The sequence below is a fragment of the Anser cygnoides genome, chromosome 10 (genome assembly GCF_040182565.1).
Source record: "Anser cygnoides isolate HZ-2024a breed goose chromosome 10, Taihu_goose_T2T_genome, whole genome shotgun sequence".
Taxonomy (NCBI): Eukaryota; Metazoa; Chordata; class Aves; order Anseriformes; family Anatidae; genus Anser; species Anser cygnoides.
The window spans coordinates 5818422-5831184 of NC_089882.1; the positions used below are offsets into that span (position 1 = coordinate 5818422).

At 39.7% G+C, this 12763-nt stretch overlaps 1 protein-coding gene across 3 annotated transcripts in view; it reads left to right on the top strand.

Moving 5' to 3' along the window:
• Positions 1–12763, top strand: part of LOC106035491 (contactin-3) — a 97348-nt gene that overhangs the window by 24047 nt on the left and 60538 nt on the right. For all 3 annotated transcript variants that reach the window (XM_048071513.2, XM_048071525.2, XM_067003032.1), the window contains exon 2: positions 748–881. In XM_048071513.2, the coding sequence (XP_047927470.2) occupies positions 827–881 (55 nt within the window). In that variant the 5' untranslated portion in view covers positions 748–826. The remainder of the gene's footprint in view (positions 1–747; positions 882–12763) is intronic.

Here is a 12763-nt window from a genome sequence, read left to right on the forward strand (position 1 = left end):
ACACGTAATGTAAAGGCCACAGTTGTCATACGACTTCAGAAAATTTAGTGCAAAGCTTTTGTAGGAAATAGCAAAATTAGAATGCCATACTCAAGTTAGTAGACCTTGGCAAATCCTTTATAATCGAGCCCGTAACACAGGTAGAAATGGAATCTAGCAAAACATTTCGTGGCATATCATCACATCTGATGTGCCTCAGTGCCACATGCTCACGTTCTGGTTTTTTGGTTGCTGCATCTTCCTTTTCAGGCTTCTGTGCTACTATTATGCGCATCAAGTGCAGCTCTGGCATGGTAAAACACAAAGGGAAAGGTAGATGGGACTCTAATTAAATCAGTTATTGCACATGTTCAGGCTGTTGTTAGTAAAGCGTATACAAGGCAAGCGGAATGAATTCTTCTAATAGTTGTGCTAAACTCAAACTTGTGTTCTTTATATGTGATTGTACCTCTTGTACCCTCTTTTTGTTTAAAACTCCCGTTTCTTACAAATAAATGAATGTCAGAGATTGCCAGGAAGCAGGCAACTACAAAATCAACGTACTTGCCAGCTGTGCTCCTGCTGAATTACATAATTTCTAACACCTTGTATGCATACACATCTGCACTTCTGTTTGGGATTTGGTCATAGGAAAAAGGAGGCATTTTAGAGCATCTGTCCATTTCGTATTTATTAAAAAACATGTTTACAAGGAAGCCAATTCTTAAGTTTGAACCCAATCATCATCCCTCTTTGTTCTCTTAACAGGTTAAACCTTGCCTACGGAAGAGTAAATGTGCAGTTCATCTGAGAAGGAACCGAAACTACTGAATTTTGACAACTGAAGATGCTGCTGCTGTGGAAGCTGCTGTTCCTGGTATTACTTGTTGGCTGTCTTGGAGGTAACAAAATACAATAATGCATGCAATACAAGGGTTTCAAGTATTAACAGTGAATGAATTAAAATAACTTCTGCTCCAAGGTTACTAACAGAGCTCTGCTTTCAAAGCAAGCAGAAGATAGTTGGTAACGGTAGAGATGTTATTAGAAATGCATGCACCAGAGGTACGCTAATATAATAGCTGCAGTATGTGTTTCTCTGTAACTGGAAACTTCGAATTCTTGCTGCTACTGGGGATGATTGCTTCAGCTTTTCTCAAAGCTTCGTTTATTTTAGAATAGGTTTATTCATGAGAAGCTGTGCTGTGTTATCACTGCACCAATTCAGCAGTTCAGAGGTTTGCTTTCTCACTCTGCCAGACAGTAATCCAGCTAGTCCTTGGTGCTGGGAACTGTGCTGCTTTTCAGGTCTTCTCCTTCTGCCACGGCATCTCTTCTGAGCTGTTGTTCTTTACCTTTCTGAGCTCAGTACTCAGAGTAGCACCTGAAGTCCCTGACTTGTTTTGGTGGCTGCTCAGCACGTGCTCTGCTTGACCATTCTTAATGATGCTGCTGTGTGTGAGGGGGCGAGAGGAGGCACCTGGACTGTCCTCAGTGGTGACTCCTGCCAGTGATTTTAGTGTGCGTTGGCACCATCGGAGTTGCAAAGAGCAGGCATCACTGACGGTTCCCAAACTACCAAAATGCGTGCTCTTCAGTAAGTCAGTGCGATGTTGATGTTTTTAATTGCTGTAATGACAGCACTTGTCTTGAAAGAGAGAAGGAAGCCTTTTGTTGTTGTGACTCATCTCATTTGATAAAGGTCTGGGATGCTCTCGAATATGCAACGCAAACAGAAAAAAAGAGAAGATCCCTCTTGAGGCATCGCTTTGCTCCCTAGAAGGGGGCTGGCTGAAGAACTGGAGGAAGGACTAAAGAGCAACAGTCGGTGCTGTCAGAATCTCAAGCTGATGGTCTTTTCCTTAGGGGTTTTGCTGGCAAGTGAACGTGGTTATGCCTGTTTCTGAATCAGGCCTCTGTAGAGGATGGCTCTGAAGAGTGATCTGAATTGGCTGCTTTGAAGTTAGGGGTGGTTTGGGTGGTTTGAGGGAAGGGAGGGTGATGTATATGTGTGTGCTTTAATTGAAACGAGCAGCTACTGCTTGACACGTGAACCAGTTAGTAAATCAAAGGGATTATCGTCTGGGTCTGTTGGGAGTAGGTGCGTGTTTTCGTGGCAGCAGCTCCAGTGCCGGGGTGGAGAGAGAGGGGCCATGTGGTGATGCCCCTTCCCGCTTTCCTCTCACGCCTGTAACCTCTGCTCGTGTTGTGGCTGCCCTCAGGAGGATTGATTTCTTGTTTGAGGTGTGCTGGAACGTAACTGAGCAAAGTTTGTGGATTTGAGCTTTATGTGGGAATACAGAGGGTCACGAATGGTTTAACAACATGGCTTCCCTGTCTTTAACATGAGAGGTACTAATATTGTCTCTGTGAAATCCAAGCGCTTTTCCTTAGGAAAAAAAAAACTTATATTTTTTTTTCTTCTGCAGGACTACTTCCTAATTTATGGTTTGCTTTCTAAGAGATACTGAATGTTTCTGACATTGAGCCAATCATGTCAGATTTGCACAGATCTGTTGGTTAAAACAGAGGGACTTTGCTTTTCTTTCCTTTGAACTGCAAGAAGCAAAGCTACGTTTTCATACTTCTGAGCAGACGCTGCCTTGCTACTGCTTCCATGCTTTCCCCATGTCAGTCTGTCTGGTCGTGCTGCCAGTACACATGCCAGGCAGAAGTCTGGTTCCATCTGAGCCCCTGGGCAGCCCAAAACAGCGATGGGGGAGCAGCACGGAGCTTTTTGCCTACAGGGGGACTACAGGCAGTGTACTGTGGCATTCCTCAATGCTGCTCCTGTTCTTCCTGCTCTTCTGCTTTAGCAGTTAATGCATGTGGCAGCGGTCCGGAAAGTGAGGCTGTGAACATCCTGAGTTAGCTAAAAAGTGCAGCTGTGCCAGCCAGGATTGTGCTTCCCTTTGGGCTGCACCTGGAAATATTTCAAGTCGAAAATGTGTTTGTAGTCTTAAAACCACTTGAAGGATGTAAGTCCACTTTCTGCAATGCCTACTGCTATGTCTTTGGTATCATTGGGGAATTACTTGTAAGGCCAATTAGACACTGCAGCATCTGAATTGGCAAATCTTGACATTATAAATGTCAGCAAAACAAATTGTTTTTGCAGAATGTATGCATGCATTTCTGAATCTCTCATATGTAACTTTGGAAATATGCTGACTGCTCAGTACAGTTACTATTCAAAGGAGATATGTTATTAGTTAATTAGAATACAGGCTAAGCCAAAAGAAATTTTAAATGATTAGTTGATGTAATGAAGGATACTGGGAGGAGGATGGGGATGGGGGGACCAACAAGTAGAATCCAAACATTGAAATTCATTAGCTACCTATGGATTTTTCTAAGTGTGCTCTCACTGGTTTTGCCCTGCTGATACTGTTTTTGCTAGCCTTACATTGCAGTACTTAACTAAAGTGTATGACTATTTTTCAGGCAATAGTAACGTGCATTGGTGACTTGCATCATGTCTATCGTTTGTAGTAGAATGAATGATTTCATTATGTTCACAGTTATGTTCGTGTTAAATGAGTATTAATGCTATAAAAAAAAAATCAAAAATAACAACAAAGCCTGTTCTTAAATCTGCTAAAATAATTTAAGTTTTTCATGTGCTACTAGTCTTTATCTTTCTTACCTTAGAACCTTATTTTCCTTTAGTTTGGGATTGTATTGATAAAGTGTAATTCTTAGCATTTGGATCATAACACATATCTGAGATGCAAATAGTATAAAAGGGAAAAACTAAATCCTAATATGTCATTCATAGACAACATGCAGTAAAATATCCTTTTGAAGAAGGATAATCATTTTGCTCTTATTAAAGTCGTATCTATCTTTAATTTCAAAACTTGGAAATTCATATATGCTCTTTCTTTTAAAACAGAAAAAAACATTTTAGATAAAAGATGAGGTGATGTTCAGGCACAGGAGGATATGGTGACTCTTACATAGCGTAAAGTTCTCCCAGGCGCTGCTGATGTTACTGTTTTTGTTATAGACAATAATATGGAGAAGGCTGTAGGCACCACAAGTTGGAGTCATTCAAACAAATCTATTGAGTATGAGCTGCAACATCTGCAGAACTACTTTGACACCCTCAAAGCTTCACTCGGATCACTTTGACCTTGGTAGCGGTTCTTGTGGAGGCATACATAACCTCCTTCGAAAAGGATGAAAGATTTTTCACCCATCTGTTGAAGGACTCTTTTGTCCTTTAATCTTCCTTATATTTTTATTTTGTGTCATCTCAGTTCTTTTCAGTCATGTTTGAAAGCAACTTAGATGAAAGCAAGTTTTGTGTTTGCTGCTTATGAAGAATGGTAGTCTTGAGGATTCAAGATGAATGCAAAAGTATCTTATGTTAAGTCACGTTAACACCGGATGAACCAAATGAGTTCCTCGAAAGGAAGAGAAGAGAGGAAAAAAAAAAATGTTTGACTCTATGCAAATGTAACTGCAGACAGGGACACAATATGAAAGCAATAATGTTAACTGCAGATTCATAAATTCACATATCTCAGGTTGGCATTGAGTATCATGGAGTTTGCAAATTAATGTCAGAGCTAATAGAAAAATACTCATTATTGAGTTAATTACGAGTAGAATATTTAATTTCTGATGGCCACTGCACTGTCTCCTGTAAGACACTGTCCTCATTCCCTGTTCACCCTTGCTTTGCATCTGTTCCCGTTCATCTCTCTTCAGTTACGGTATTCCCCAAAAGTCCTCTGAGTAGCAATGCGGAGCTCATAGATTGGAGGACCGGCAAGAAGTCAAGCAAAAAAAAAAAAGCCATTTTTCATGTTGCCAGAAGCCAGATGGTTGGATGGAGCAGGGCTGCTTAGAAGCCTTGAGCACCCATAATTGATATCCCTGACTTAATGTGGTTTTATTGCTGTCACTGACCATGCTGCTTGTAGCAACAGTCAGCACTTACGGAGACATGAGGCTGAGCCAGATCTAATTTGCTGAACAGCCTGAATTGAACAGTTCCAGCTGCCTACCCCGTCTCACTCAGCTCAGCACAAGGTCTCAATCCTGACGTGCATTTCTTTTGCTATCTGGAGACTGCATGTGTTTAATTCTAACATTATCTTTTTGCTTAAATTGCTTCGATATTATGAATAGATCTTTGGAACAGTGTACTTCTAAAATCTACCGGAGAATCCTGTAGTTGAGTCTTTTTCAAGACAAATTTTAGCAGGAGCACTCTGTAAACATGAAACAAGGTGTTAAACAGTTTTGAGAATATTACTTTTAAACTATAATCAAGGCAGATTAGGAGATATTTTGGCTTTCTATAGAAACATTTTTTCTGGTGTTGAGTTTATGACTGAAAAGACAGTTCTTCTAAGACTTGCCTGCAAATTAATGTTATGAAATAACATCATAGTTCCAGAAATGGAGATGTTGCTGATCTTAAAGGTTTGATGTTCTTTGTGCTTACAGATAACATATTTCAAACTAGTTCCTAGTTTGCAGTTGTTCTGTATTGAATTGCTTTTGGTTTATGCTATGTGAATCTTCAGTTCATCAAAGTGAGGATGTGAGAGTATCTAATAGAGGGGGAAAAAAAAAGGCCTTTGGGTTTTTATTTATTGATGTATATTTATATCTGTATAACTAATGATCTTGCTGTCTTCGCCTGTTTACCGCAGGGAGAAGGAAGGTGATTATTCAGCATTAAGTATACATGTCAAGTTTTGAAACAAGTAGGGGGAACATCCACCTAGTCAGGAAAGAAACTCCCTGCCCATTACAGGGGGGTTGAAACTTAATGATATTTAGGCTCCCTTCCAACCTAAGCCATTCCATGAGTCTATGAAATTGAAAAAAACAGTTTATTATCAATGCTTAAATGACTCTGAAGAACAAGCTGAAAGATCAATAAAACACAGAAACAACAATTAAAAAAACAAACAAACAAAAAAAAAAAGAGCAGTTCACAGACTCACAGAATGGTGTAGATTGAAGGGACCTCTGGAGTTCATTTGGTCCATCCAGTTGGAGTCTGAACCAAGTGATGGTCTGGGGTGAGATTGTGAATTGATTCCAGGAGCGTTATGACTCTTCCTGACCCTCATAGATTTTCCCGCCCCTCCCAAGTGACCCAGAAGATTTCATTTAATCTTTTAATAAACTGGATTTCACTTAACCTTTTAGTAAACTGGATAGCAGGATTTTTTTTTATTTCCCATGTGAGGGAAGGATAAATGACTGAGATGCATTGCTATAGAAGTGAGTGGCGAATATCTAAGATAAACAGACAAGGTAAACGCCCATCCCATGAGTCTGCAAACTGCTTCTCTGCAGTTTGTGTGACAGCTGTCTCTTCTTACCGTTCCTGTTAATTTTGGCTTCAAATTCCTACTGTGATTTATTGTACTGCTGCACCGAGGAGTGAGCTCTAAGGGGAGTGCCATCTTCATCAGCCTTGGCTGGCACAAGCTGTGCTGCCCACTTGCTCACCCAGCCCTTCCCGGCAATCTTGGTAGGAGAGCAAGCATTAGATTCTCCTGCTCTCTCATCATTTCTTGCTGTTTTATACTGCTAAAACTGACTGGTCTGTTCTCTCTGAAAACGTATCTATTTAAAGTTTCTCCTGAGAATTAAGAGGGAAAACAAGTTTTGAAGTATATTTCAGTGGTAAAGAAGGCTACAAAAAAGAAAAAAAAAAAAAGAAAAAAGTTCAAAGGAATGAAACAAGGAGAATTGTGTGTGTAAACGTATATAATTTTTGTTCTTCAGAAGATGAAAGGACACACTTCGATCAGCGTGTCCAGAACAAGACCTGTAGAATCCACCTGCACTAACTTTCTCTCCTAAGCTTTAATTAGTCGTCACCACAAATAGTATCCTAACTCTATTTTGATTGTACTTCATCTAAACAGAGCAAAAAATTGCCATTAACCCCCCCCCCCTTTTAGCCATCACAATCCTTGGCTTAATTTGACTGTAACCGTGGAGCTGGAAGGTTTTTGTCCTGTTCAGTCCCTTCAGGCACCGTTCTCTTGCACACTTGAATGTGCTTAAAAACCATAAACGTGGGGTTTTCAACAAAGAACTACTTGTGTTGCACTAGTAAAGATATGAAGTACTAAGATGACTGTGTCAGGCAGGCTGCACTTTCCACTGAGCGTTAGGAAAAACAAACCTCTCGGCAGTGGTGATGTGCTATACGTGGGTTTACAACTCCACTGGAAAACTTCTAGAGGTGTCTAAATAGAAAAAGAAAAATCAGAGTGCAGGTTTACTGGTATCCTCTAACTTGTTGTTTAGGACAAATACAGCTGATTAATGTTCTGTCTATCCAGTCTTAGAAATGCACAGTTCGAGCATTTATCATATTTCTCAGATGCATTGAGAAATGACCTTCCCAAGCATCTTAAAACAGTGATCTGCTGAAAAAAAAAAATCAAGTATCTGGTGTAACACACACAAACCATTTGGACATCGAAGCCTGGCTCCAGTTCTGGCCCTTTACAGTGTAAAGGCTTTCCTCCTGGTTACTGATTTAATAGCCTGTTTGCACTTAAAACTAGATGATGTTATAATTGATTTAATGGCAGTTTAGGTGTTTTCATTATTTTCACTTTTACTGTTTCTGTTTCACTTTTTGTCAGTCTAATTCTTAGGGAAGAACTCCATTTAAACTTTCAGGCTCAGCAATGTCATGCATCAGATCCACTGCTTTCCTTTTTATTAGTGTTAAGTTTAGGGGACTTATGAAATTGGGAGGCATGATTGGTACTTTTTAATATTTCCAAGAAGTATGAAAACCTTCCATATTCTTACTGATGTATTGCTGCTGTTAAAAAGGCAGGAAAGCAGAAATATTTTTGTCAGAGGAGAACCCAGATTCAGAAGGATGCTTTATGAGCTGTTGCAGCAGACCTGGTGATTGCTTGCTGGAGCGCCTGCAGAGGGTCTCAGTCAAGTTCCTGTTTTGGCCCCACATCCTCGGTCCTATTTTTGTCTAATTTTCTTGCTTTTCAGCAAAGTATTGGACACTGTGAAAATGAGGAAAAAATTGTTTGAAATAAGTGTTTATTCTTGAATGTGAATGGTGGTATCTAGCTGTGCGTGGCAGCAGTAGGTAGGAAAGTCATGAACTCAAGGTTCGAGGTGGAAACACCTTCAGGCTCTTTGTATTTTAAAATAAATAAATAAATGAAGCCACTGATAGGAGATCCTTGGCTTTGGAGTCCCTTTTTCTTCTCTCTAAAAACGTCAGCTTCTTTCTTCTTCCCCATCTCCCAGCAGCAGCTACCAAAGTAATCCTACTTCACTTGCCAGACCTCTTGCTGGTGAGGAGATAGAAGCTGAGAGAGCTTAGCCGTTTTGCCTGTCCTTTGCTGGTTTAGGTAATGAAGAGAGGGTTTTCGCTCATGATGTGAAGAGCCATCCTGTTGTTCTACCTTCTGATAGGGAACTAGACAAAAGCATCCTAGGCTGGCTGCTCAGCATCTTTATTGATCAAACGACCTCCCGAAGTAGCTATCGTTGGCTAGAACGTTTGAAGAATAAATGATGACGGAGATTCATGAGTAATCTCATCCTGTGAGATGATGCCTGGGGTTTTGGGTAATACCTTTAATCTTCTTTTTCTTACCTGCAAAATAGATCTAGTGGTGCTCCTTGTTTTATGAAGGCTGGAGATGTGTAGGCGAGTCGTGCTGCGGAAATACCAAACCAGGGGAGGGAGGAACCCCTTCCTCTGCAAACAAAAAGGTAAAAGACATTAGGGAGGGGACATCAGGGAAGAGGACTTCGGTAGAAATTCACTGTGCTGAACGTAAGCTGTATCGGCCCCTTGGGAAGCTGAGGACACCGTCAGGGAGGTGGGGGAGATGTTGAAGCATTTGTGAATAACAGCTGAAAAATGGGGGAGGCACACTGAGGTTGAAATCTAAAGCTGAATGATGGCAGATGTTCAGGAATACACTAGAACTGAGAATAAATATTATTATTATTTGTCTGAAAAAAACCTTCCAGAAGAAACTGCTATAAATTTGTTTTTTCTTAATGATCATTCTGAAAAATGAATTATTTAGACTTTTAATTTTTGGTAATCTTGCTTTGCTGCTACCGTTTGGATAAATGCATGATTTTTTTTGGTATAACTAACCTTTAATTTCTTGTTTAATAACAAATGGGATAACATAAGCCTTTAACTTTTCTGATACAGGCTGTAGGTAGCAGTGAAGGTATATCAGGGATCAGAACACAATTTTCTCACTTGGTTTTCAGGGAAAAAATAGGATAAGGTTGTAAAGAGAACTTAACCTCAATTTTATTGCTATACATGTCTGAAAATATAAGCAAATAATGGCTCACCTATATTATTGTATGATTAGCATAATCAGAACTATTGATGCTAAATATGAATCAAATCTCCATAACTATAAAGAGAATAATAAGGTACGGCTGTTTAATGTAGTAGATTTTTTTCCTTCCTTCCTGGAACAAACAGTTATGACATTCCTGTCAAATTTTTAGAAGTCTTGTAAGAAAGTCAAAAACATTTCAAGCACATGCCATTTGGCAGGAAAGCGGACCTTTTTTCTAGATCGGTGCTGCTCGCTGTCTTGGAAGAGAAGGCAGAACATCATTTTAACGTGACACCTCAGTGCATGTTTTTGTGCTCGATTATCCTTTACCCTTTCACAGAGCTTTCAAGGGTCAAGTGTTCAGGGCCAGTGGAGAAACTTCTGAGCGTAGAAACCATTTTGTTTGAACCAATCACTAGAAATAGCTTCTAATATTTTAATCCACCAGCGAACAGAAATCCTTAGCGAAGAAGGGGAGGTATGGAGTAATTTCATGTGATAATAACGTAAGGAACTCTTTTTGTACAGAACATTTCAATGATACTGAAAATAAGAGGCAAATAGTGATGGTAGCAGTCGTAGTAACAGGCAGAGGATGTGATTCCTGGTGATGTGAATTACCCTGACATAAATCTTGCAGTGGCACCTTAGAGGAACTTCCAATCTGCTGCTTGGCCATTTTCGGAAGCCGTTATGTAGCAAGAGGAGCTATAGAGCAAATAAGAATCAGTCTTTTAAAGCTCTGCCATATGTTTAAGAAAAGTTTTTCAGCTGGTTCATGCCAGATTACTTTCTGGTCTTTATGTTGCCAGGGATGATCTATCAGTAGAGAGACCATGAACTGGACCTTTTAAGGCTTCATCACGTTTCTCATTTTTAAGGTTCACTGTGTAAGGAGATGATTTGGCACGTTATTTAATGAGTCAAGGCAGCTATGCGGATATATAATGAAAGGAAATACATTTTCACCACATCTTACTGAATGTGATGAAACATTTGTCCTGCATCAACATTAGACGTGCTAGTGCTCTGACTGTATGCCAGCTTTAAAATGGGACAGACTCATTCCTTGTCGTGATGTTTTGTGTTAAAAATGCTTGGGGGGGGGGGACGGTGTGATAGCTCTTTCTGCCTTTAAAATTTGTAAGAATAGCCTTTGATTGCAGCTATGGGAAAACGAGATCGAAATTTAGTTAATAACCTATGCAAAATGTTATTGCGGACCATAGACTGCAGTTTAAAGACAGAAATCTACATGTCTGCATCAACTTTTTATATATTTCATATATAAAATAAAAAGATTCATCCTACAGTCCGGTCCTACACCTGTAGCATTGATGCAGAATGGACTTATTTCAACTTTGAGTCTACGAGTGAATGACAACGACAATAGTAAGCAACATATTGGAAAGTACTACTTTTTAGTTCTAATTCGTTTTTTGTTGGTTTTTTAAGACTTTTTGAATCTTGATAGGAATTACATTGTTATTCTGTAAATAGTGTTTGAAGAGAAAATGAAATCTACATAAAAGCATGGAGTAAATGAGGGAGAGAAAGCAGTCGTTACAGATCATAACCTTATCAGTTGAGGTGACAGTTTCAATTCCATTTGAGTTCTCTCCATTTGTCATCTTTTTATGTTGGATTAAGTAACAGTTTTTGTCATTTTATTCCCATAGCAACCTTATCTTTTTTTTTGATGTAAATCTGCTTGTCTCCTATTATCTTCCAAAGCTTGCGCATGAATAGCTTGTGAAGGAGAGGAGTATGGTGAGGAGAGAGATTTTTCTGGCACAGAAAATAAGGGAAAGAGTGTTACATATAAATATTTTTTAAAAAATTAAGCTGTTTGTCATCTTCAATATATTTTTCCCTCATGAGTTAAAATTTTCGCACTGTTTTAGGAGGTTGTCTGGGGAAAAAATCTTAAAAAAAAAAAAAATTAAAAAAAATTGAAGGTCAACCTGTACCCCCAACCAAAAATAGAGACTCAGTGACCTATAACAGTGCCTTATATCTATGAAAAGTGCTATTTTTAGTGAAGATAATTCCTAACTTGCCATGATTTTGGTCCTTTGGAATGCCTGAAGAGCAAGCTGTGGGCAGGGAGATGTTTGGTGCTATATGGGGTCCATGGTTTGTGTTCATCACTCCTGCCTGCAAGCCTTTTTGGCCAGTAAGCTAACAGGAGAGCATGGCTGCTGACAACAACATGGTTATTGTCTTCGTTTTCTGTGCTGGGTGTGTTGCACAGACCTGTTCTGGTACTGTTGATGCCTTGGATATCGACAGCTGTTTTATTGGGAAGCTATATTTTGTCCGGCCTTGACGATCTGCAAGGTTAATAGAAAATGTAATGCAGCTAAAAACTTGGCCATATAGTAATGTTTTTTTCTAGTTTTCACAATTTTTTTTTGTATTTGAAAAGACTAAACTTACACTGCGAAAATTATGTAGCTAACGTGGCGCTGAACAGTTTTATTAAAATGATTAACAATGAAGTTTAACTTCTGTATATTAGATGTAAAATGCTATTAAAAGGGCAGTACCCTTAACGTTCATTTCCCACAAGGCACAACTGGGGAATGAGGAGAATGCAAAACTAAATGTACGAAAACTCCCAGAAGCTGCTTATGAAATTGGACTTATTTCATGCCAAAAAAAAAAAATCATAACTGAAATGCAGTGGCTAAGCAGGTGCCGCTGCTACTCATCAGGGCTTTTTGAGTAAGAAGCAAATTCCCTAGGCTGCTGTGCAAAGCTGGGGTACAGTGCATTGCTTTGATTTCAACTGCCACTTTACACTGTAGGAACCTACAAACCATGAAGTTTGGATCTAGACTGGAATTTCACCATCATTTATAGTAGACAGAATATTTCTCAATGCAAAGCAATTGAGCTGATTCCTTGAAGAGGATGGAGAAGCTGTTGGTGCACAGCTGAAGACCACGACAGGTGAAATCAGCCCCAGACACGGGCACGTGTCCAGTAGTTGCAGGCACGGCGCCTGGCTTAACAAAGCAATTCAGAACTTTAATTGCATCTCTTTATCTGTCAGCCTTGGTTCTGCTGATGTCATTTAAAGCTGCGTTTCTGTGAACACGAAGACTTGTGATCTTTTTTCATTGAATTCCACAGCCATTCTTGCAAGTGAATGGAGATTACCATTTCTGTGAAGTTCTTGTTTTACGTTGAAAACTGAATTTTGTCTGGAGGTGGCCCTTTAGTTTGACCAAAATTTTAGCTTGGTTTCGGAGGAAAGGATGAGGCAAAAGTGGGCTTGCTTTATGGATAGCATTAGCTGTATTTTGGGCACATCCTGCTGCTCTGTGCTACATTTGAAGAGCTGATGCCTTGTTTTTGTGAGGGGTGGTGGGATGGCTGATGTCCTTGGCCAGGTTCTGCCCGCACCATAGCGGCAGTGCTGTGGTGCCACTGCACAA